This window comes from Scardinius erythrophthalmus (genome assembly GCF_964197995.2).
Source record: "Scardinius erythrophthalmus genome assembly, chromosome: 1".
NCBI lineage: Eukaryota > Metazoa > Chordata > Actinopteri > Cypriniformes > Leuciscidae > Scardinius > Scardinius erythrophthalmus.
The window spans coordinates 71,499,269-71,526,089 of record NC_138221.1 but is presented as its reverse complement, the minus strand read 5'-3'; the positions used below and the strand labels follow the sequence as shown (position 1 = coordinate 71,526,089).

At 37.6% G+C, this 26,821-nt stretch overlaps 1 protein-coding gene across 3 annotated transcripts in view; it reads right to left on the bottom strand.

Moving 5' to 3' along the window:
- The window catches only part of LOC308690929 (E3 ubiquitin-protein ligase rnf213-alpha), an 88,060-nt gene that overhangs the window by 16,500 nt on the left and 44,739 nt on the right, over positions 1–26,821 (bottom strand). For all 3 annotated transcript variants that reach the window (XR_014030214.1, XM_081365718.1, XM_081365719.1), the window contains exons 49-66: positions 26,606–26,772; positions 26,420–26,525; positions 24,554–24,668; positions 21,893–22,088; positions 20,419–20,615; positions 20,211–20,333; positions 18,509–18,619; positions 17,868–18,110; positions 17,702–17,777; positions 16,641–16,675; positions 16,143–16,243; positions 15,200–15,356; positions 13,984–14,158; positions 13,804–13,898; positions 13,213–13,464; positions 4,779–4,917; positions 4,494–4,577; positions 744–924 (exon numbers count right to left, since the gene is read on the bottom strand). Coding sequence is in view for 2 of the 3 variants with exons in the window: in XM_081365718.1 (XP_081221844.1) it covers positions 744–924; positions 4,494–4,577; positions 4,779–4,917; positions 13,213–13,464; positions 13,804–13,898; positions 13,984–14,158; positions 15,200–15,356; positions 16,143–16,243; positions 16,641–16,675; positions 17,702–17,777; positions 17,868–18,110; positions 18,509–18,619; positions 20,211–20,333; positions 20,419–20,615; positions 21,893–22,088; positions 24,554–24,668; positions 26,420–26,525; positions 26,606–26,772 (2,553 nt within the window). In the remaining variant the exon portion in view is untranslated. The remainder of the gene's footprint in view (positions 1–743; positions 925–4,493; positions 4,578–4,778; positions 4,918–13,212; positions 13,465–13,803; positions 13,899–13,983; positions 14,159–15,199; positions 15,357–16,142; positions 16,244–16,640; positions 16,676–17,701; positions 17,778–17,867; positions 18,111–18,508; positions 18,620–20,210; positions 20,334–20,418; positions 20,616–21,892; positions 22,089–24,553; positions 24,669–26,419; positions 26,526–26,605; positions 26,773–26,821) is intronic.

The following is a 26,821-nucleotide window of genomic DNA, read 5'->3' as shown; positions in this document are numbered from 1 at the left end:
TTTTATCTTCCCTTGCATCTCTAAGAAATGTTCCAAATTCTAACATTGTTTATTATGAAATGCTTTCATATGCTGATTAATAATGCTAAATAAATGAAAAAACGTCTAAAGACACCACACGTTAATTGTCTTAAACCTGGTTTAGTTAAATGCTCTTTATGACAGATACCAATAATTGTATTAGCTGCATTCTCGTTTTCTGCAGTGTTTTAGAGAAAGTATCTATTTTCCTATGCTTTAAGGTTTTTTTTTTTTTTTTTTTTTTAGGGAGAAAGCATATATAGAATGGAAAGGGCTTGAATGAAGCACTTTTGGCTCTAGATAAACATTTTTATAGACATAGTTCCGAAAGATCTTTAATCTGCAGAAACGGTAAAATGGCACAATTATGTCTTGTGGTCCGGACGGAAACAGGCCTCGGTCCGGATCCGCCATTTGAATAACACTGGTCTAGACTCTAGATATGGCTCAAAACCCTCCTTTAAAGCAAGTCTGAGGGTGTTTTTTCCTTCATCCTGCATCAAGCATATAATACGCCAGGTGGGAATCGTGAGTGTGATCATTCAGAAAAGTTATTATCCAGAAGCCACATGATTTGAAATACCTCCCACATCCACTAACATTATAGGAAGAGTTGCATCATGAAGATTAAAACTTGGGTTATGGGTTTCAGTAACCCCACATGAGCAGTGACTATTTTAGCAAACCACAGAATGCCAGGGGACAGCATCTGAAGCTCTTACCCAGACTCCTCTCCGGTGTGTTTCTCCACAGCGTACACCAGGTCATTGTGAAGCGTGATGAGGTAGCTGACGAGCGCAGTGGAGCACAGGCCCAGACCGTGTCTCTGAGGCAGCAAAACCTGCAGGTCAGTGTCCAGACCCAGATCCTCCTGAGTGTAGTCAGCCGGCAGCTTCAGCTCTCCTGACACACACAATAAAACATTACAATAAATCACATCTGTGCCCATGAAATTACTTCACAGTGGTCTAAAACAGGGGCAATGTGAAAATAAATTCAGATCATACCTCATTCAGAAATCCACATGTCACAATTATAGACAAATACAATCTGACTAAACTAATAGCATAAACACAACTGTGCTTTTCACATTTTTACTGAATATATTAAGTAATCACTCAGAGTGTATTGTGGACAGAGTCCTGTACGGGTCCATTTTTGGAGTCTGTTTTCTTTTATTTTGAATTGTTTTGTTTAAAAGTAGACATTTCATGCTTTCTATTGCTCAGGTCTGTGAGGCAAGTAGCTTACGCTGAGTTTCGGTTCATTTAACCCTCTGGGGACCAAGCTGTTTTTGGGGTCCTTGAGATGTTCTGACATGCCTTGATATTTGTGCTTTTTTCAGTTATTTATAAACATGTTAATGGCAAAGGTGTAAATTCACTCTATATAGCACAAACAGGGCTACCATAATATGCGAGCAACGTGTATGTAGATGTTTGTATTTTTAAGAGAATAATGTTTATGCGTGGTTATTGGAAAAAAATAAAATCAAAGTTGCTGATTTAAGAACACAAAACACATATTAAATATGTGTCAACAAGACTTTTGACTAATTTATGTTGTCCCTTTAAGTTCTAGCTTCAAAATTATGTGAAAATCATCCTACATAATTGTTCACATAAAACACTACATTGATTTAAACATTGTAAAACAGTTTTTTTGTCAGAAGAGGTTTATGCGTGGGAGTGGTAATGGGCCATCAATATTAATGAGATTCAGACCAGGGGTGTGACATAGACGCTCCCGCTAATGGGCCATCGAGTGAGGCAGCCTGAACAAAGAATGAGGAGATTCAAATGTTTTGTTTTTCAATCAGTTTTATTGTAATTTTGTAAAAACAAAAATAAAGGCAGGTATCTCACAGTAAATGCTTATGCCCCGTTGATGCGGGCTCTAAGCAAATCAAATGTGACCAAAATAAATAATCAGTCGGCTATAAACAAAGCAATTGTGAGCGATAAATAAACAAAAGTAAAAGGCAGGTATCTAAACATGATCTAAACATATCATTTAGGCTACACATACAAATACAAATTTCCTAACCAAGGGGTGTAGCATATGTACACAAAAAACAAACAAAAAAAAACATTTTTGACGTTGAAATGGTACGAGGTATTAAATTCATGGTATAGATATGCACTTTCATTAGATCGTGTTGAATATAGGTAGATATCAAATGTCAATACTCTGGATGGCAAGTCCACCCAGTATAATATGTAAGCTCATGTTTTGAATAGCTTGTCAACTAATGCAAGTAAGAATAAATACTTACTCATCCGAAATTCTATCCACGGCTGCATCAAGTCGCTCTTCAAAATACAAACGGTCGTCATCAGAGTAGTCGCGCTCCTCTTCTGATGAAAATCTGGACTCTTCGTCGCTAGTATCCAGGACGAACTGAAGGGCTTCCGCACCAGTGTACCGTGTCATCTTCCCAACGCGCAGGTGACAAAATGATGAAACTTGAAGCGTTTAATGCATTTGCTTGGGGGCGTTTACCTGTTTTGCATAGAGGGCTTAGCACATTGTCTTGTGAATAGCGCGCTCCGTGAGTAGGCGTTAACGAATTAAAGTCAATGAGCTCGTAATTAGCTCGACTGGAATCGCTCTCTTTTTATACAGATTACAGAAGCTGATAATATTTGTTTTTTATATAAATGACTTCATTTAACAGATGCGATCTCAAGCTTTATGCCCGTGGGTCTGTTTGACTGAATTTTCGCGGAGTTATAGATCATTTTCGAACGCGTTTCAAATGGGAGTTTTCTGACAGACAGAAGGCAGACATCGCATCATGTTAAAGTTTCTTTATTTGTCAAAAAGCAAAACACTTTATTTTTATTGTGAGTATCCTGAAAAAAAATAGAAACTGAACAGGATCGATTGATGTATAACACGAAAATTAAAGATCAAAATTAACAGAGCATTTTGTGTTTATTTTTCATTGCTAAAAAAAAAAAACCGAGCAAAACGCGCCGGCGCGTTTTTGGTCCCCAGAGGGTTAAGAGACGAGCCTCGAGTTCATGCGCACACGCCTCCGTGTCGAGATTACCTGCTATATTTACCTCTTATTTATTAAATCCAGGAAATTGGTTGATGAAACATTGATTAAAATTGAGATACAATTAATACGAAACGAAATTCACTTTAAAGAAAGGTTTTCTACAAAAACAAACTTAATGAAATGGTCAATTGTCTGCCCACTGCATTTGTCTCCCGATATTCAGGATCATCTTATCTTATTCATGCATAATCAACATGAAATAAAAAAAAATATATATTATTTTATTTAAACATGAATATGAAACTAAATCGTTTTTAATGATAGGGCTACAACACATACAGTACAGAGAAATTTAATGTCGAAGCATTAAAGGGGAGAGGGGAGATCCGATTTTTGATCAATCATCGAATATTATTTTGGTTGATATGCCAATTCTTAATATTTGGTGTTTTTAATACCTGTTTGAGATCTCTGTGAAAGTTTTAATTGTAGGTTCGTGGCCCTGAGTGTCACGATTTCGGTTTCATTTCTCATAGCCTACAGCCCTTATAATCATAGATGACGCCACGGGTTATTATTTAAAAGAAAGACCGTATAGGCTATGTTTGTATGTAGGCCTATATATTGGCAATTTATATACACAATACTTACTAAAATATAATTAATATAATTTTATTGCATTTGTATTAGTTAATAAATAATTTTAAAGTTAAAAAAAATAATTGGGTTGGTCATAAATTGACAGGGTCGGTTGGGTTACGGCAAACAAGAATATTTTTAAGGATGGGCTGACTAAAACACATATTTGCATATGTGTAATAGTAATTTAGGCATACAAATATTGCACATATTTTTCATCCGCTACCCGCCCGCAAGGAGTTCATTATCCGCCCGCATCCCCGCCCGTGAATTTTAGGAATGTCACAATCCACCCATTTTAGCCACTTTTATGCGGGTACCCGACCCGTTGCAGGACTCTTGTGGATTGTGGAGAAATCAGTCTAGACTGTCTGGAAATCAAAAATCAGTCCAGAATTTTCTATATTTGTAGACAGGGTATCTAACCGTGGATTCATGAATAGCCAGGTCTTAAGCAATGCTTTTGTAGCCTTGTCCAGCTTTGTGCATGTCTTTAATGCATTTTAAGGATTGTGTGCCTTTAATTTAAAGGGCAGAGCACCCACACTTCCAATCTCATCTCCTTAATTGACTCCATTTAGCTTTTGTAGAAGTCATAACACATAATACAGAGGTTCATTTACTTTATCCAGCCTGCTCTGTCAATGATCTCTCAGGGTCTTCAATACAATTTTGAAAAAGTACAACTTTTTGGGTCAGATTGTGTCTACAATTGTGACTTGGATGAAGATCAGAACACATTTTATGAGTAGTCAATGCAGAAATCCAATTCTTTTCAAAGGGTTCACAGACTTATTCTCGCTGCTATAAGTAGTAGTCGGCTTACCTGTGGTAGCCAGAGACACCCTGATCTGGTTCCATGTTGACAAAAAGATTTTTATGCGCTTTTCATACCAGGCAGAGAGGGAAGCTGTTGAATGAAAACATGCAATGTATGCAATGAATAGATTGATAGAGAAATGGCATATTCTTGCATGATTACTCAAGCACATTTGTGCTGAAATGGGTAAATCAGCCATCAGCAAGCTTCCTGAAATAATTAACAATTAATTTACCATAACTCAATCATGAATGACTCGATGGCAAATGATCTCTTAAATGTGGGCAGTACCTGCTCTCTGGCTGTGCAGGAACTCTTCTATGGTGGTCTGTCTGTCTGTCAGGTCTGTCACGTTCTGGAACTTCTTTACCAAATCCCTCTGGAGAGCCAAGATGTCAGGCAGGAACCTCACCAGCCGAAGCTCTGCTTCCTAAAATAAACACTTGGTTAACATACAATACAATACAAATTTTATTTCTATAGCACATTTAAAACTGCCGTTGACCAAAGTGCTTACTAGCATAGATAATACAACAAAAGCCATTACATACAGTCACACAAACAAAATTAAATCCTGTAGGCTCTAAAAGCCATACTAAAAAGATACGACTTCAAACTAGACTTAAAAGCATCCACAGATGGGGAAGATTTAATGTGCATTGGAGTAGGTTTCATAAGGAACAAAGAATCATCTGACTAGAAGATCTCATATTTCTTGTGTATCAAAAGGTCAACAATATATTCTGGGTTTACGCTTTAAAAAACATAAAACTCAATTCTGAATTTTTCAGGCAGCCATTGTAAAGAAACCAAGCCTGGAGTAAATTCTCTCTCTCTTCTTTGTACGAGTCAAAGTCTGGCCGCAACATTTTGCACTAATTGTAGACGAGATAATTGACCCTGTGAGGTACCTATAAATAAAGAACTACAGTAATTAATGTGTGAAGCAAGACTAACAGTGAATGCATGACTAACTGTCTCCTGGTCCTTAAAGGAGAGAATTGGTTTCAGCTTAGAAATAGTTCTGAGTTGATAAAAAAACAGCCGTAACAACACTAATGACCTGTTTATCTAAAACCCAAGCCGAATCCATGATAACGGCAAAATTCTTGACATAATCTGAAAAACTTATCGACACAGAGTCCAAACTACTTCTAATTTCCTTAGAGGCAGAAGAGGGTCCAAAGACAACACACTCAGTTTAATTGGTCTTCATCAATTTTCTAATTAAGATAAAGAAAACTGCTTGCCAACCATGCTTTAATCTAGGGATGTTAACCGATTACCGTTTGACCGATGGTTGACCGTATCAACGTTAACCGATCAAAGCTGTCGGTAGTCGGTTAAAAAAAAAAAGTGATCTCTAAATTAGGCTATTATAGACAGTGAGTGGACTAAACACTACTACAGTTAGCCATCTCATTCCAATATATTTATGTGTGAAGTGAACAAATCCCTCACACTCAATTTTTCATAACTCGCCTGTTTGTACTAAATAAACCAATAAAAACATTTGGCGCGAGGTCACAGCGTTTGCGCGCTCACAAGGTTTGCGAAAAGTAAAGGCTACAGACTAAACACTCGAGGTTAGAGCCAGGGCAGACGACAAGATGAAGCGTGCAAAGAAAAGTAGTGTGTGGGACCATTTCACCAAAAAGAATGACAAGATGTAAGTTGCAACTTGTGTGATACAGTGCTATCATCATCTTTCTTTATTATTGTTGTTAGCATTACCTCAAACTAAAGCGAGCCGCGGCAATGTTTCAAATGAGCTTCTAACGCTAGACAAACACCTTTATTTTTAACGCGATCACCTTGTACCCAAACCATTTCGAAACTAAGGAGCCATTTGTCCTCCGATTACATACAAGCTCCTCGGCGCCGCGTTTGCGGGACTCGTGTTTTGCGCTGTAGGAGATTTAAAAAAGTGACGGGCGGTGCCGGGGCAGTGTGTATGTGTGTGAGTGGGAGGCAGAGCGGCAGAGAGATGCGACAGAGTTGAGATGGTCCTCAATGCAGAGCATAAAATCCAGGGGGAGGAGTCGGATCTAGATCCAACTCCTCCCACCTTACATACCTAAACCTACCAGTCTCCACCCCCTGATCCCTAAACCCACCCCTAAACCTACCCATCTGCACCCCTAAACCTACCAATCTCCACCCCTTATATAAGATCCGACTCCTCCCCCCGGATCTTGTGTACTGCATTGAGGTGCTACTGACAGAGTTGCGAAATTGCAGGCGCGGCTCGTAATGGCTGTTATTTCAAATAGCGTAGTAGCATATTTTAAACTAATCGGTTAACCGGTTTCAACCGGTTAATGAGGCTCGGTGGTCGGTCAAGAATTTTTTTAGTTTTCGCCACCCCTACTTTAATCTCACCTAAACACTGTACAAGTGCATCAAAAGATTGAGAGCCTTTCGGATCTATTGCAATATATAACTGAGTGTCGACTGCTTTTCAATGATACATAATATTGTATTTACGATTACCCAAAGGGCACATGTACAAAGAAAATAAAATAGGCCCAAGTATGGAACCCTGTGGCACACCACAATGTAAATTAGCTGATGTAGAATGCAAATTTCCATTGCAAACCAAAAATGATTTATCCTTCAAGTATGCTTTAAACCACCAAAGAGTATAGAAGTAACAAGAGGCGAAACTCCGTTGCAGTTTTGACAACAGCCACTAGGTGGCGCTTCGGTAGCGCGGCCGCCATTTTGGACTGAACCAGCGGCTTTCCCGTTAGCACAACTACTGTACAGCATTAACATTATGTCTGGAAACAAAGAAAACAGTGTAATGCCATCAACTGCAACACCTACCAGTGTACAACCAATCAACTAGCATTTCAAAGATTCCCCAAAGATCCAGAGAGGTAAAGTAGAAAAGGTTTTATTAACTTTAAAGTGAGCTAACGTCAACGATAACAGGTGCTGTAACGTTAATGTAAGCTATCCCATAACCGCAGTAACAGTTTGCTAACGTTATGTATTTGGTCGAAATTGTCAAGACTCGAAAAGGGCTTTTTAATTCGCACACTTTCAGAGATATATGAACACCTAACCTGGCAAATGACCGCTTTATTAATTCATTGTTATCACTAAATTAACCCTTTAACTAGTGTCACCTTTTTTTCGCATAAACATGAAAATCACTATCCAAACTTAAATGGTTGTAATTCAAGAATGCTTTGGAATTTAGACCTATGGTTGGTCTTGTTTTACTTTGTCAGATTATTGTTGAAGTGAAATAAATTATTAAAGTGAAACAGAAAAAAGTTATATAAGTTTGAGTTTATTAAAATGCACAAATTTAAAAATATAATTATTTATATTTTATATAAAATATATATATATTACAAAATATATTTTACTCTAGAACTGCAAGAAAATTAAAGCAAAAAATCTGAACAAGTTGTGTTCCACATTTTAGGTTGATATGTTGATATCTCGCTCCCTCACCCTTTCTGCCGTGTGCTCTACACGGTTTGGAGATGCGCGCTCTTGCTCGCTCGCTCTAGATTCCGGGTGATTTTAGCTAATTTGTGGGCATCAGGGAGCCACTATCAACTCCCGCTATCGACTCCCGGATCTTCTGGGAGACATGGGATGTCTGCTCTCGAGATATTAAAAACTAGAAACTACTTTTTAGTTCATTTAACCGCTTTTGAATTTGAACCGGTATCGTTCAATCCTATGACAGCTGTGTTGCGTTCAGTCCAAGATGGCGGAGCTGCAGCTCTGCGCATGGGGGAGTTTGTTGCAATGGAACGTTCTATTGAGTTTCGCCTCTTGGTACTTCTATACTCTTTGAAACCACTTTAAGGCGGTTCACTTAATGGCAACATCTTCGGCGCAATAAAATGGCATAATAAAATAGCAGACTCAAAGGCGGCCGTTAGATCGAGTAAAATAAGACTACCTAACTACCTTTCCAGAATCAACTGCTATCAATAAAATATCATTAAAAACCTTAATGAGGCAGATTATGTGAACAGTCAGTAATAACATAAGATACACAAATACACAAATTACAAGCATTTATAAATACAATATATCAAAGTTACAAATAATGTAATGTCTAACAGTATTCAGGTACAGAAATGTAATCATTAAATGTAAAATAACACTATAGTGTTCACTGTATAAATTACACATAGATTCATCTTTGTAAAAGATGTGTTTTGTTGTTTGATTAACATTAATGACTCAGACAGCAGCAGATATTTATAGGCTGCTGTCACTTTAAGACCAAATGAACGAATCCAAACATAATGATACACAACCGACTTCTTTCTCAACCGTTTACATTCACTTAAGACAGGGGTCGGCAACCCAAAATGTTGAAAGAGCCATATTGGACCAAAAAAACAAATCTGTCTGGAGCCGCAAAAAATTAAAAGCCTTAAATAATCCTTATAATGAAGGCAACACATGCTGTAAGTGTCTATATTAGCGTTATTAGCCCCCTAGTATCAAAATGATAAGTAGGCTACAATGAGCATTCATGATTAAATGTTCGTTGACAGAAATGTTGAAATTAAATATTTATTATACACATTTTTACAACGTTGAAAAACTTTAACCCTTTCACACGTAAGTTTAAAATATTCTGGCTGACCCCCCAGCGTGAGTTTTTCAAGGCGACCGTTATTTAGAATGTGTCACTTTATGGTTTCCATGGTGACGCGTCATTGCGTGTCACGTGACACACCGCAGCAACAACAGAGCTGAATGAATGATGATCTGCTTTTATGTCATTTTCCCTTTTCTTATTCAAAATATTCACAAATTTGTTAGATATGGCATAAAATATCTGATATTCCGATTGTCAAATATGTGCAAGTGGAAGTGTTTTGTTGTTTAAACACCTTTATAACGATCACGTTAGTTGAGCTGTATGCGTGATGGGTGCCGCCATCTTAGTTTGTGCCGCAGACGCAGTTCAGAGAATCGGATCTGTTGGATTTACAACACGTGAATTCATCCACTTCTCCCGAAATACATAAAAGTAATGCCGCGTTCCAGGCAACCTGTAACCCGTGTTTTTCTAACCTTATACCCGTGAAAGTGCACTGGAACGGCAGTAAAATCCGTAACTTCCCACCCGTGAACTCGTATTAGATCGATGTACGAGTTACGAGTTGGAAAAACATGGGTTACAGGTTGCCTGGAACGCGGCATAAGTGGCTGGTGAACTGGGAGAAGAATAGAGTAAACTTTAAAGTTACTTACACAATGTGTATCTGATATGAATAAAACGTGTCTAATTATAATGGAAAGGATTATTATTGCCTCTTCCTTTAACATCAGTGTGTATTTTACAAACTCTAAATGTATATTAATATGTCTGAAACCTAAAATAAACATTATGTGGTTGAAAACACTGAAAAGTTGTGATACATGACAGCTCAGAGCGCGCCTGTCTCTGGCTCAGTGCCAGCCGTATTTGAATTTAGCAGTTGATCACGTGATGCACTGACCGTTCTAATCACACCGGTGTGATCGTACGTGCGAAAGGGTTTTCCTCCTACAGAAATTATATTAAAACAAAAAAATATTTTTTCCATTTTCATATTTTTGAAAAAGCTCCAGGGAGCCACTAGGGCGGCGCTTAAGAGCCGCAGGTTGCCGACCCCCGACTTAAGACATAACCGACTGTTTTTAGGAGAATACTTGCCGAGACGGGCATTTTAACATGGTTTCGAAATGTATGCTTTAATCAATAGTGTTTTAGTTAGAGAAGGTTCACTAACATTCTCTGGCAATTGTCTTCCCCCACCCACTTTGTTTTATTGCCTAATGGAATGTCAAGCAACAGAAATTTTAGGAGTGAAGCAGAATACTACATTTAAATCCTACATTTTCTATATGTATAACCATTGAAGAAATATGTAAACCTGAATGTAATTTCTCTTTTCCACGATTGTTCTTCTCTGCGATGGGTTTTTGTATTCTTGTAAACCTTAAAGGAATAATGTTTCAGATGTGCACACTGTGCAATCATGATATGCCATGTGGATCTTTTTAAAAGTCCAATTTTCATTTCCATTTGTAAATGTACATCACATTTGGGGTTAATCTTATTCCTAGATTGCTAGTAAAACTCTTAATGCTTGTTTTAGAGAATAAGAAGTCATTCCTATGCCGTAGCTTTTAAACATACCAAATGTGGTCTTGAATTGAACCTCCATATACCCGTAGTAAAGATATGGGTACCAAATGAAGATAAAATGCATTTTACTGCAGTTATAATTGTTTAAAGTAGAAATGGCATGATCCTAAGACTGTCATAAAACATGCAAATCGAACTCCTAAGTGAGACAAAGAAAATTTATCCCGCCTGGAATTTCGCGTTCCAATTGGCCTAAGCCAAGGGAGGAGTTGAAATTCCTGTACCCTAGAAAAGCGGTTACACTCTGCGTTCAGTCGAGTTCTGTATTTTCTTTCGTCTTGTTTTGTTCCTGCTTTTTCGAACCCTCCTCATCAGGGAGACCATTCATGGCTCCCGTTTAGGGGGCTTTATATTTTCTTTAAGGGTGCATTCACACCAGGAAAGTCCGATAGTTCACTTGCTTTGGTCCGGACCAAATAGAATGTTGATTTTTTTTGTTTGGTACGGTTCTCTTTCACACTGCTCTTTTTACAAGTGAACCAAAATGTGTAAACAAAACCACACGTGTGCTAAGGTCGTCCATTCATTGGACAGGAATTCTCAAGCAGGGAAAAGCAGGAAGAGCACAAACAGGCTCAGCATGGAGATATTTCGTAATGTAATATTTGTTATTTTACTGATTTGGTGTTATTCTCTACAAACGCAGTATGAAGAAACTATATGGTATAGATAAAAGCCCGCCCGCACTTACAATTGATTGCTTGGGTCGTTACATGCGCTTCGTGAGGCACACTAGCGCACACACACACGCAAGGTCTCTCGCTCCCTCTCTCTGCCGTGCGCGCGCTCTTGCTCGCTCGCTCTCTCTAGATTCGCGGAGATTTTAACTGATTTGCGGGAATCAGGGAGCCGCTATCGAGATGCGGGAGACTCCCGGAACTTCCGGGAGACTTGGGATGTCTGCATAATAAGACAACATTATGCCAAAATGTCCGTTTTGTTAAGTATCCTCATAAGAGCAGTCAAATAAAAAGACGCAGTTTTCTGCAGTTGGGTCGGTTCATGTTCACACCGTAAACGAACCGTACCAGAGTTCGTTTGGAACCGTACCGAGACCACCTCTTCAGCTGGGTCTCGGTTCGATTGTTTGGTCCGCACCCGAGTTCGATTGCTGTATTCACACCTGCCCAAAAGGTCCGCACCAAGGGGGGAAACGAACTAGAGTTCGATTCAATCGAACCAAACAAGGCAGGTGTGAATACACCCTAAGTCTTTTAGTTTTGTTTCGTCTTCGGACTTCAGTCGACAACTTTCGACAACTTCAACTTTAAAGAGACTTGAACATCCCGCGATCGCGCTCGCCAGGAAGAGACGAAAGAGCATGCCCCGCTCTTAAGGAAACCCACGCGCAACTCCGCGTCACTCCCGACCTGTCTGTTCTTTCCTTTACTAAGTTTTATTTTCATATTCGCCTCTCCACAAAGGGAGACGAACTTTGAATCATGTCTCTGGCAACTTCACGTTCGGTGAACCTTTAAACTTTGCGCGAGTCGGGCTCGCCCAAAAGACACGAGGAAACACGCCCCGCACTAAAAGAGCTCTTCTTCAGCAAATACAAAGAGAACCATACGCAAGTATTTTGATTTGTGATTTGATTTCTTGTTGTCTCTCAAGGTTACTGCCTGTGATTTTGCCTAACTGTGATCTTTCTTTGATCGCCCATGTTTAGTTTCACTTTCTCTCATCTCTCTCATTGTCCAAACTCTCTTTCATCCTCTCTCATCTGTTATTCGTTTAGTCTTGTATTTTGTTTACGTGTCCTGTACATACATATTTACTTGTGTAAACTGTAGTATTTTTGTATTCCTTAGTTCAATGCATTAGTCCAATTATTAAAATTCTATATACTTGATTGATTCTGTCTGCCTGCTCATAAGTATAAAGTCAATGAGATGTTTTCGATCTTAATTGCTACAAAGCTGATTTGTTACTTTTAAGTAACCTAATCTTATAAGAACAGGAGAGTTGTTTTTATGGCCATAAAATGGCTTTCTTTGAATTATAAGAAAGAGATAATTTTTGTTGAGAAATTGTTAAGTTAATCTTACGGCCGTTTTGCTGGACAAACAACCGTTCGATGATTATTCATTTCCATTAAGGGTTATCTCATAATCGATCTGAAATAGGATTATTGATATATGAATGATGAATTATAATTCGTTGTGATTGATTATTCATATATACAAATCAATCTATTTTCAAATTCGAATAAATTAATGTAACTGTAAGATGCAAAATATTAATCATATTCATGATTAATTATTAAAATTCCCTATAAATCATTTGAGCTAATGTTAAATGTACTACTAAAGCCAGTGCGGGGACAAAATGATAAACTTTAACTCTGTGATGGTTAAACTTAGCAATTAATACGCGGATCACATGCGTGCCGAACCGTTGGGTCTGTACAGATCACGGATCAACCGCAATCCATTGCAACCCTAGTGCTATTATCCAAAAGTCGACTACACAACATCTAGGAAGTAGCTGTAGTGTCTGGTTGTTCAACAGAGAGAGAAACACTCCGGTTGATGTATATCTTACCCGTTGAAGAAACCTCCAGAGCACGGGCAAAGTGTCCCGGCCGTTGTTCTGCTCCACGATGTGTGTCAGACTCAACATGGAGACCTTCCTCCGGCAGCTCCAGATGGAGGAATTATGGATGAGGGATTTCTTTGGCAGGGAGCGCAGGAAAAGCCCTGGTTCCCCAAATGTCAACTTCATCACCTGATTGGAAGACACTCGCTCATCCTCCCTGACGAATGCGTTCACTTCCTTTAGCTGATGCTCCAAAACCTGAGAGGAAAATAAAAATACAATAATGGAAAGCAGAGCTTCAACTAAATAATCAGCTAATCTATTGGTTATTAGAAGTACTCGACTAATGAGGTTATTAGTGAAACAACTAATCAACGGCTCTTAATCAATGGCTCCACTCAGCTTTGCTTTATGTTATGTGGTCAAACTACTCAACAAAGAAAAAAACTTTTTTATTGTCGATACAAAAGACAAAAATGACGCAAATAAAAGGAAAAATCAAGCATGATAAACACAACTAAATGAACCAAGAAGAACTTTAAGTTGCATAATTCATTCTGGGTGCTGTGACTCACTAAAAGACGGCATGTTATTTACCTTCAGCTGATGTGTGATGACATCAGTATTCATAGCAATTTCCCACGCATTTCTTGCATCTTTAGTGGAAAGGTTTTGATCATAAAGAACAGGCCCTGTTTAGAATAACAAAAACGTTACATTACTTGAATTTCTGAAGCAGGAGCTCATATGTAAAATGTGAGTAGTGTGGGCTCTTACACTGGTTGGTCTGATGGGGCTCCAGTAGACTGTGGATGGTCAAATGGATGGTACTGACCGTATCATCCACTCCTTTACCCAGAGCTCTGCTCAGCTGCTCCATGTCCTTCAGAAGATGGGCCATCAGGAACCGACCAGGATCCAGCACTGCAGGCTTGATGATCTGCATGACACTCTATAGACACAAACATGCACAAACCTGGGATGAGCAACTCAGTTGTCTGACTCAATGTCTGTATGCTTCACATGTACAGGGACGCCAACTTTTGAGTTTAGCATTGGGTAAGAATTATGGATTGGGGGGGGGGGGGGGTGCATCACAATAAGTGTATTGTGATTGTTAAAAAATTTGGTAACTAAACAGTTTCATTAAGTTTAGTGACTTTTTTATTAGTGCTTGACACAATTTCAATTTCACAATTTCAATTCATAAGCTTGCGATCTTGATTCAATATTGATTCATTTGGATAAATATCAGGTACAGTAGCTACATATTCATTTTTCTCAAGGAGCAAAATCTCTCAACTAATGCTGTAAACATATGTGATCCATGTCAGCTGTTCAATTCACTCAAATTAATAAAATGCGGTTTTAATATAGTGCATATATTTAGCAAAACACTCTTCCCTATATTACATTTTTCTAGCTAACTAATATGCTATGGTCATTAAATGGCTTTCCTGAGGTAAATGTAACAGTATGTGTTATAGGCTGATTGTTGCAGCTGTTTTATTGACATCTTTCCACTGACTGATCAATTACATGTGACATATTACATTTCGGTAAGTTGTACTCTATCTTTCAACATTTACCTTCCAACATTCACTGAATCTTTCACCTTCTAATGTTCATTCATGTTTATTTCCTATTAACTAGTAGTAAAGAAGAAGAGATGAGGCACTACAATTATCTGTCATGTTTAAGAGCGCCAAAACAGTATTTATTGCTTGAATTTCGAAAGAAAATTAACATAATTGGAAAACTGAGACGTTATTTCACATCAGAGTAACCCTCCTTTTCTGTCGGTGTCAGTGTCCTCGTTGCGTGAGAAAATGGATGTGTGGCGTGAGACCATGAGAAAAGTGTAAATTGCGTGAGTCTCATGTGAGAAAGTCCTACATGTATTGATACTCAAAACCAAAATAAGCATACTTTCATAAATATTTAAAAATACATAAAAAAATTAAAAGCATGGCAGGCAGAAGGAATGAAGCACCTGAGGGTTGTTTTGAGCTCCCAGCAGCATGGACATGTGTGTGAGCAGTCTGAGAAGAGTGAAGGGGGCCGGAGACATGTTCTTAGTGTCCTGCATGTCAGGGTGATCACGACGGTGGGCGTCGCCCAGAATGTGTCCCGACTTGGTGCGGTCCCCTCTGCAAAGAGGAACAAGAGCCTCAAATTGAATGAAAAACGGCTTAAACAATTACCTCTAACACCCGGGTTCACAGACAAGGCTTAAGCTAGTCCCAGACTAAAATGCATGTTTGAGCTGTTTTAACTGCACTGACAAATCTTAAAATATGTCAGTGCCATTGTTTTGTCTCAAGATTCACACCAGTAATGTTTTATTCCAAGGCACATTTATTAAAGCTACTTAAATGCTCTAATTGAACTAAAGCCTAATACTGGCTTAATCTAAACCCTGTCTGTGAAACACGGCCTAAAACGTTCAAGTTGTACTAACATTTGCATTAGTAAATGTATTATGAACATACAAGAATAACAAAGAACAACAGTATATTAATAAATTAATAATAACCTATATTAAGAAATGATAGAAAAAAATATGTTGTCCATTGTTAGTTCATGATGCATGTTAACAAACTGAACTTTATTGTTTAGTGTTACCAGAAATTCATACTAGGGCACAATTATATTTGTCCACACAACTATTTATAAGCATTTAAGTATAAACCTTTGGATGAAAGGTTTTTAAGATCATGAGAAACAAATTTAGTTCAAACTTGGTAGAATATTGGACCTTCTGTGACAATGGTCAATTATACAGTTTAAAGGTTAATCATATTAAATATTTAACTGCAGAATGCAGTCCGATATCAATATTTCAGAGAGACAGGTAATACATTATATTTACCAACACTAGCAAGAATAAAAGAGGAACAACAAGCATTCGCTGCCAGAAAAAAACAAAAACGTACTGTCTCTGCATGGTTTGGAAGCCCCGAACAGGGATGTGGTTGCTGCCACCTATTTCTGCATTACAGTCTGGACAGCGACCAACCTCCATGGGTTGACCACACTGCACAGATGCGGGAGGAAAATACATATATCTTTAATTTGAGGTGAAATAAATAAAAAAAAAAAAATGATTTGATTACTAAATGTAATTCTGTGTTCTGTGACTCAATATATGAAGAGTTCAGATGTAAAAGCCTCTAAGTGCCATCTGAAATTTTCTTCTAGAATGATCATTTTTATCAAGCTTGTTTATTTAAGTTCAATAATTTCACTTAAATGGCAACGGAAATGACCTATTAATTGTCATTTAAGTGAAATTACTGAACTTAAATATACGAGCTTGATAAAAATGATCATTCTAGAAGAAAATTTCAGATGGCACTTAGAAGCTTTTGCATCTGAACTCTTCATATAGTCAATGCACAAGCCAAATCATAGGAATTAAGACATCACCCTACCTCACCAACAGTGCATGGATGACCATTAGGACAGACTGTCAAGATAAAAAGAACAACAGAGATCAGGAAATGATCAAAAAAAGTGATAGCTAATCCTCCCAAATCAGAATGCCTTGTCAATGTCCCCACCTTTAGAGCTTAAATCAATTCTATTGGCTCAAAGACATTTTTAGAGATTTAATTTGCCACCTGAGTAGAAATACTGCAATAATTGTCTATGCACTCTTAACAGTCGAAATGTGTACATCAAAAAGGTTTTCCCTTTTACTTTATAAATACATGTTTCTAGTCTTGTAAATTATTCTTCAGTAAAATTGTTTTTTAAAAATCCTGCCATACAGTTTCCCCTCTTTTTTGAAAATCCAATTTCACTCCAAACAATGTCACATTACAGCAGTGGCATGGCTTGGAAAAACAGTTTTTTAATGTTCTGCCACAGGTAATTATACATAATCATAATCATAGGCTATTTTTCGCTGTGGTAAACATACAATACGCTTCAAATAATTATTCATATGCACTATATTGCCAAAAGTATTGGGACACCCCTCCAAATCATTGAATTCAGGTATTCCAATCACTTCCATGGCCAGAATTGCATAAAATCAAGCATCTAGGCATGCAGACGCTTCTAAAAACATTTGTGAAAGAATGGGTCGGTCTGAGGAGCTTGTGATAGGTTGCCAACCTGTGCAATAAGTCCATTTGTGAAATTTCCTACTAAATTACTAAAAACTAAACTACTAAATATTCCACGGTATTATAACATTGTCCATAAAAGCAATTGGGAACAACAGCAACTCAGCCATGAAGTGGTAGGCCACGGAAAATCCCAGAGCGGGGTCAGCGCATGCTGAGGCTCACAGAAGCTTTCAACCATTCTCCTCTATTATGAAAGTTCTGATAATGAAGTTCTGTTTAATTATGATTACATTAACATGAGGTACAACAGGCTAACGCGTTTCTGATCATGCATTAACATTAATTTTGACAGGTCTTGAGTTTTGCATGTCACTGGATCTTGTGTGTTCTGTGGTGGAGCTTTAGAATTTGCCACTTACAATACCAATGAAGTTGTCCCATGGCCTGCTGGGCAACAGCCAACATGTCATCAGGCATAGTTGGGATGAATGAAGCCTGTGAGGAGAACAGGACAGAAATATCACAACTCAGTCACATTTCTGTCACCATGTGACTCCATGATGCCGTGGCGTGAAGGGTTCGTACCATCATGTTGTTTGGGGACAGCGCCAGTCGCTGCAGTGGCTGCAGTAAAGGCAGATTTCCACACAGCAGGACTGCAGCCATATGAACTGTGACCTCCACCAGCACGAACTCTCTGCCTGACGTCTGCGCTTGAACACACAGAGCCTGCAGTCGATTATTCATCAGCGCTTCAGCAAACACTCGCATTTCATCATTGACGAAGACGTCTGTGCTTCTGATAAAACCTCCAAGGCCAGCACATTGCTACAGAAAACAAATGCAACATGAACATCAGGCATGGGGATAAACATGTGACTCAAGTTTCTGATCATGCCTAAACACAGGTCATGTGTCGAAGTATTCATCTGTGTAATACTGTAAATGCTTTTTGAACTGGGGTCCAAATTGGGACCAGAGTTTTGAATTCTGGAACTTACAGTATGTTTTCATAAGACATCATGCTCTTTAATCTCAAAATATGAAACAATAATAAAAAAAAAAAAAGTAATTCCTCATATGACATATTATGATAATTCCCTATATGACTTTTAATCATGGCTTTTTATTATTAATTATTATTCTCTTGTACTTTTGAGCATCTATAAATTGTTTTTTCAAGATGATGAAGCAGAACTCTAACAGATTGTTGTTGGTGTTTTTACCTCAGGTTTAGGGTGCATGTTTCCGTTTGCGCTTCTGTACAGGGAGGTGACTTCTCTGAACAAAGCCATTAGCAGATAAACAGCTTTCTTCATGGGTGTGCAGTTGCAATCCTTCAAACAAAGACATTTCGAAAGACATGTCAACGGATCAGCACTGATAAAGCAGTTTAACAAAGAGAGGCAGAGAAATGCCAAGAATTTGACTGCATAATAAGCATTTAATTACAGTGTTCATGTAGTGGACATAATTGCTCCGTTCCAATCCCCAGTGAACCGCCTCACTACTGTATAATGGGGCATCCTAACCCAACTGGGACTTCACATGCTACTGAACTGAAACTCTGTTAATGTTCACTGCCAGAGTCAGAAATAAACCTTTCTATTAACGGCCAATCTGATTTCCATGACATTTACAGGACCTGTCAAAAGTTTGGAAACCATAAAAATGTTTAATTTTGTTGAAATAAGTCTCTTATACTCACCAAGGCTGCATTTATATGGTCACAAATGCAGTAAAAACAGTAATATTGCAAAATATTATTACAAATTAAAAAGAACTGTTTTCTATTTAAATACACTGTATGTTAAAATGTAATTTATTCCTGTGTTCAAAGCTGAATTTTCAGCATCATTACTCCAGTCTTCAGTGTCACATGATCCTTCAGAAATCATTCTAATATGATGATTTGCTCCTCAAGAAACATTTATTATTATTATTATTATCAATAATGAAAATAGTGCTGTTGCTTAACATCTTTGTGGAAATGGTGATACTTTTTCTTTACCGGATTCTTTGATGAATAGAAAGTTCAATGAACAGCATTTAATACAATTATTTATTCAATTTATTAAAAACATTTATTAAATAGACATATTTTGTAACATTATAAATGTCTTCACTGTCAAAAGTATTAATTTATCTCCTGTTGAATGGTATCACTGTTTCCACAAAAATGTTTTCAACATTGATAATAATAATGAATGTTTTTTGAGCATCAAATCATCATATTAGAATGATTTCTGAAGGATCATGTGACACTGAAGACTGGAGTAATGATGCTGAAAATTCAGCTTAGTCACCACAGGAATAAATTATAGTTTTAAATTGATTACAATTCTTTTAAATTGTAATGATATATCACAATATTACTATTTTTACTATATTTTTGATTAAATAAATGCAGCCTTGGAGTGCAGAAGAGACTTCTTTCAAAACCATTAGAAAACTGTAACATTTCCAAACTTTTGACAGTATGTTTGACTGTATGATAGTTTAAAAGATTGTAAAAGGTGGTATAAATGTGTTAACACAACTGTATAATGTAATAGCCTACATAAAGTATATCAATTATCAAATTAAAAAACAGAAACTAATTACTGGGTAGGGTTGCAATAATATGATCATGATCAAAATGATGATGATAGTCAATTATTGCTCTTGATATTGATGGTGTTTTCAGCTGTGACTCGTATGAACACCTCCAATTGGCCATTGCATTCATAAGCTCAACAGAAATGTGTGATTAGTTATAATGTTTACGATAAGAGAATTCATAAGATTGCAGAATTAAGCCAGTCAGCGCGAGTACTACAACATTTCATTCATAACAGAAACATCGACAGATATATGTGTATATATGTTGTGTCTCACTGTGTGTGTGTGTGTGAGTGTATGTGTGTGTGTAAAGGAGTAAATAAATACCTCTATGGCTTTCTGTAGTCCATTCATATTGCAATCTAGCATGGCTTTGGCTACGGCATCTCTGATAGTTTTGTAGTCCATTCCACATGCTAGATACTGGTCAATCTGGCTGCCATCTTGATCCTGAGAGAAATAAATGTATTGGTTAAAGCAAAATAAGCACAAATTCTCATATCAGCATTATGAAATGAATTTGACTAAAACCCACCGACTCAAGGATCTCCTGAGGAAACAGCCACCTGAAGCTTTCCTGTGGCAGAAGTTTCTGCACATATTCCACCCCATGAAGACTGCAGATCTTTCTGATGAGGTAAACCCTGTACCAGTCGTTCCTGCTCCGGCAGCACAGATTAACCACACTGTTCAAAAACTCTGGGCCAGAAGCCGAAGGATCATCGTGTACACCTAAAACCAGAAATCCAATATCAATACCAACAGAAAAAAAGGTAAATTTTCTTTATGCACAATATAAATGTCAATTTGTGGGTGAAAAAAATGTGACTTGGATATGTTCTTGACAGGGTTGGTGAGTTCATGTCAGGCACTAAATGAATTAAAGGTGCAGTGTGTAATTTTTAGCGCCATCTAGTGGTGAGGTTGTGAATTGCACACAACAGAAGTTATGGTGGCCAACAGGAAGTGATGTCGTCGTCTAAGACAGCAGAGAGTAGCCAGTTCAGCAATGAGGTTTCTTTACAAAGATAAATAAAAAAATTAGGTTTACTTAATCATTCAGTAAACTGATTTGTTATTGTGATTATTATTGTTACCTGTTCATCATTGTGTCAGTTTAACTAGCTTCTTTACATGAAGAACAACATAGTGACGAAACGCGTTTGTCCGTTTAGGGCCACTTTAGAAACAGATAGAAACGGCTCATTCTAAGGTAATAAAGACGTAACAGTTCATTATATAAGGTCTTTATACACCACTGAAAACATAGTTATGTACAGAGAATGTCTAAGGGGAGAACGTCCACTCTCAGTAAACTTCCGGCTTCTGAACTGGTTGCAGTTCCACTCTGGTTCCATATGAGGACGCTCACAAGACGAGTGCAGAATGAATGGAGGTCTATGGCGCTATACCCCTCAAAATCCACTTTTCTCAGGATATAATTTTTTGTCTAGTAATTTGAATGTTGTTTTCGAAAGGAGATGCAAAGAAATTACACACTGCTGGGTGTTAGATTTTTTAGAGTCACTTATTTGCTGACCAATCAGCGTTCATTAGCAGAATGCTAGCGTGTTTTGGGCAACAACAACTCAACCTGTAAGAAATCGAAAGGACATAGGTACTCGTTCATTCAACTTTCGACCTATAACCCATGTTGAACTTGCAAAACCTACAATCAAATCTTAGATTTCTCAATGGCAATCGGGTGAAAGAGACAAATTTAGCCGTCTGGCGCCATAGACTCCCATTCATTTTGCACTCATGGGCGATCGTCCCCAGTGGAACTCTGGTGGAACTACAACCAACATTCGGTAAAATAGGACTTAATAGGGAGTTGGCCAGGTTCTCCGTAGACGGGCTCTGGTTATGTATATGATACTGCATTTCTGTCAACAGATCCTCCTAAATATTACACAATGCACCTTTAATAGAAAGTTTAATGAACAGCATTTATTTGCATGATTATTAAAGCACAAGCACTAAAGACTTGCATTCTGCAGCACCGGTACCTCTGTTGACCAGCAGGTCAGCGGCCACATCCAGGCCCAGTCGAACCCTGGCCACCCGCTGCAGGTGCTCTATAGACGCGGTGTGTGAAGACACGGAGTCAGAGCCAGCGAACTCCAGCAGAAAGTGTGTTTCCTCCTGCAAACAGGCCTGCTGCTCCGCCACGGAGTGCCACTGTGTGCGGTCGTACATCGAGTCCTGCACACACAGGAGGAGCGTACTGTACTTTTAACCAAACTTATGCCACATATCAGTGTTTTCATGCTGATTCTTAAGAAAGGAACCAAAATGCTTTGTAAGTTAATTGGTAACACTTTACAATAAGGTTCATTAGTTAACATTAATGCATTAACTAACATCAACTAACAATGAGCAATACTTGTGATACAGTATTTATTCAACTTTGTTAATGTTAGTTAATACAAATATAACTGTTCATTGTTTGTTCATGTTAGTTCACAGCGCTAATGCTAACAAATACAACCTTTGATTTTAATAACGTATTAGTAAATGTTGAAATTAATATTAACTAAGATTAATAAATGCTGTAGAAGTATTGTTCATTCTTAGTATATGTTAACTAATGTAGTAAACTAATGTTAACTAATGAACCTTATTGTAATGAACCTTATCCAAAAAAAACACACAAAAAAACTCTTAGGCCACGTCCACACGAAGCCAGAGCTTTCCCTATCCGATATATTTTTTTCCCCGTTCAAAAAAAAAATTCCGTAACCACGGCGTCGTCTCAAGAAATATCTGCGTACACACGAAACCACTGAAACCGACTCAAAACGATGTAGTGTAGATGCCAGACCAGTATGTGGCGCTGTAATTCTGCCACAGACATACACTAAAAACGGAGAAGAAGACTTAAAGAATGCGCATAAACCTTGCGCGCTGTATACAACAATAATATTAGGCACAGTAGCTTCTTTTTTTCTTTTCTTTTTTATCAAGAACTTTGTTGAACAATATGAAAAACCATAAATGGCCTGGTGCAAAATATGAGTCACTATATTCGATAGTTAGCGGACGCGTAAAGCTTGCCACAAAGAACCAGCAAAAGTAATCATTATGAATGTGTCAAATATAGCAAGGAGACATTTTAATTGTTTATTAATAAACTATTTTTTTCTGTGTCAGTCTCGGCTAAAGATGTTGACGATGCAGACTCGCCACCTTTGCAGTATTGTGAACGTGCATAGAGAGAAATGCACATTTCATACGGATTACATAAGAGAGTTGTCTGTTTCTTTTCGTTTTGAATTGTTTTGTTTAAAAGTGGACATTTCAAGCTTTCTATAGATACATTTCTGAGTTTCGGTTCATTTATGAGACAAGCTCAGTTCACGAGCAATGCAAGTTATATCGCGCCAGTGCCTCCATGTCCTGATTAAATTGTCTGCTATATTGGCAATTGGTTGATGAAACACTGATTAAAATTAAGATACAATTTATACAAAACGAAATTCACTTTAAATAAAGGTTTTATACAAAACAAAACTTAATGTGGTCAAAATTAGCCTATGTCTCCCGATATATTGCGCATCTTATGATTACATGCTGTTCACTTTTCATATAATCAACATAGATCAAATAAAAAAAAAAAACATATTATTCACACATAAATATGAAACTAAATGCATGTTCTTTAATGGCTACAACACGTAGGCCTACAGTACAGAGAAATTTAATGTCAGAGTGGAATTTGAGCGAACGCCGTTTTACCGGTGATCATGAGAGGCAGGGTGCACCGTTTTTTGAATAATCAAATAATTCCCAGCGATCGTCGAATATTATTTTTTCTTGAAACGCCCATCCCTACAAAATGTCTTAATCAGACAACAGACAAGCATCATAGCATAAGAAAGAAAATATAAATAGGCCTAAATTTAAAAAAATAAAAAAATGAAATAAAAATACATTCAAGTAGGCCTAAATAATAAATAAATAAATTAAAGAGGCTCAGTAGCTTCTGCAGCACGAACACAAGCATGTAGTCGGCAATTGTTGCTGTGACTTAGCGGTGTCTGACTAGTTGACACTTGGTGTGATGACATCATCGTTTCACAAAATGTACGGATTGGCCGTACACACGAAAACGCAAGGGCGGCGTTTTCAGATTTATCCACCTTGGGACCCGGTTTAAAAAAATAGCGGTTTCAGTCTCCGAAAACGCCGGATCCGTGTGGACGAAACGCCAATACGATAAAAAATTTATACGTATACAGTGAAACGCGTCTCCGTGTGGACGGGCCCTTAATCAGTAAAAATGAACCTTAAAAACATACATTTTCTTTAAAACTTACATTCTCTTTACATTTTTACATCTTAAATCATAAACTTTGGTAAAATTTGGTTAGGGTTATTCTTAAATTACAAAATACACTTACACTAACAGTCAAACTAGACTGAAGTTATCGTTTACATAGACAAAAAACATTTTGATCTAAATGTTGCTTGAATTTGAAATTTAATTATTGAGTTTGAGTGGATTGTGAAGGAAAAGCATTAAAGTTTTACGCAAACATGTAAACTCTTCAATACCTCTTCTAAGAGAAAGCCTAGAATACGCAGAGAGAGAATCTAGAAAACTACAAAGAACTAAGCTGTAAAATATGGCAAGTGAACTGAGTTGGTGAGAGCAGGGATATACACACCTCCAAACAGTTTATGTACAAGCAGTAAAGCTCAGTTTTATCAGTCTCCTCTATGATGTTGCTTTGCTCAACCTCTGTCAGATGTGCTTGAAGATAGTGCTTCACATCATCAAAGCTGAAATGGGAAAACACAATGATTATTATATACATATATAAATGTGTAAGAAGGGTTGCCTTATTCAAATTATTCATTATTAATGTCCTTTTGAGTAACTATTTGGTAGTTCATAGGAAGTATGGTTGGAGTCGGTGTGAATGGTTTTCCATTTCTCAAATTATGTTATGAATCAAATCTCTGTAAAGTGTATCATATTCATATTGTCGAAATTAAACCCTATTAGAGTGGGAAAGTTAGAGATCTTGTCACTAATAAGATAGCATGTTGATTTATGTATGAGGAGGAGAAATGGTTATGCCCGAACTAAAGGCGATGTCTACTTGGTCAGCACTCCTCCAGGGTTTGGACAAACATCTGTTTAAAAACCTTTAAAAACTCAGGACATGAACAAAGCATTAGTTTAGACTGAGTCTAAGGGTGCTGAAATGCATCATGAAGAAATAACTCATCTAGCCTCATTTCACTTCTTTTCTTCCTTCTCTTATTTTGCCCCAAAGCTTCAGTCCATGACTCAATATAGTATTTCCTCGCCTTAAACTACAACTTCAACCTGCAGAGACTCCATTGATCAGCCAACACAACAACTGATCGGCTTCCCTAGACGTCACCCCAGATGCGAAAAGACCTCCAGCGAATCAACAAACAACAAAGAAGGGAATCCCCATTCAAAGAAGCAATCTAGGAAACGCAAGTAATGCCTCCAGATTCTCGCATTAAGAAAGTCAAAGCCTCACTGAAGACTCAATGCAAGGGCTGATTTAATGACTGATGGCTCGTTCAGGTCAAGTCCTAGTAATTACATACATTGCTAAAAACATGGGATTTCATTATTTCACTCTCTTCAACTTTCCTCACTTACTTTCTTTCTTTCTGTTTGAATGCGCGTAAGTTAATGTAATTTTAGTTTCTGTGTATTAGAATAGTTCAATAACTAAATGTGACTCTGGATCACAAAACCGGTCACGAGTCGCACGGGTATATTTGTGGCCATAGCCAACAATACATTGAGTATGGGTCAAAATTATAGATTTTTCTTTTATGCCCCCCCAAAAAAAAACATCTTCCATGAAGATATTTAGTAAATTTCCTATCATAAATATATCAAACATTTATTTTTGTGAGTGAATGCAGCACAATCGTGAACATAAATGGACAACTTTAAAGGAGATTTTCTCATTGTTTCGATTTTTTTGCACCCCTCAACCAAATATTGACCCATCCAAACAAACCATACATCAATGTAAAGCTTATTTATTCAGCTTTCAGATGGTCAAAAGTTGACCAATGTGACTGGTTTTGTGGTCCAGGGTCACATATTTAAAAAGAAGTATCTTGTGCTTATGAATTTAATGTCTTTAAACTGCTGATCTTGTTACCTAATAATAGTTATTAATAATTATAATAACAATTGAGAAATTAAGGCAATATTTTTTACACTGAAACTGATTGCCTTAAGTGAAACAGCATCAGAATTGAGTATTTTGAACTCAACTAATTTGTGTTTGACCAATTAGACTTTACCCCCTTAAGTAATACCAACAAAACTTTCCCTGTAAACTCAACTCAAATACTTTGTGTAGCAGAAACATAACTCAGTTGAGTTAAAGTAACTCATGTGAATGCACTTTAGTGGCAATTCCTTATGCATTATTCAATATATTAACGAAATATATTTTTCAAATGTAATATATTGACCATAAATATACGGAAATATGTTTTCTTTGCGTAAGGGTATGTCCTGCACTCACCTGTATTTGAGCAGGAGTTTCAGCACCACTGAACGCACCACTGGATTTTTATCCACAGAGTCATCGAAGGGAGAAAGAGCCTTGGTCAGGAACCTGCGGTCTTGCCCTGAGAACACGAGGAACAGCGTTCTGATCATTTATTCATTTATTCCTCCACACACACACACACATTACTACCAGACGTACCTCTGATCTGAGGGAGCGAGCCGGCCTCGACCATCAGAAGAGACAGCAGGTGGAGTATGATGTCTCTGTTGGGAGGAGTGTTGTCCTTGAAGCACACACTGGACACCACGTCAATGAAGAACGCATTACATCGCATTCTGAACGACGCGTTTTGGTTGATGAGACCCCTAATGATCAAAACAAGCACACAATCTTTTAGACTGACAGAGAGAGATA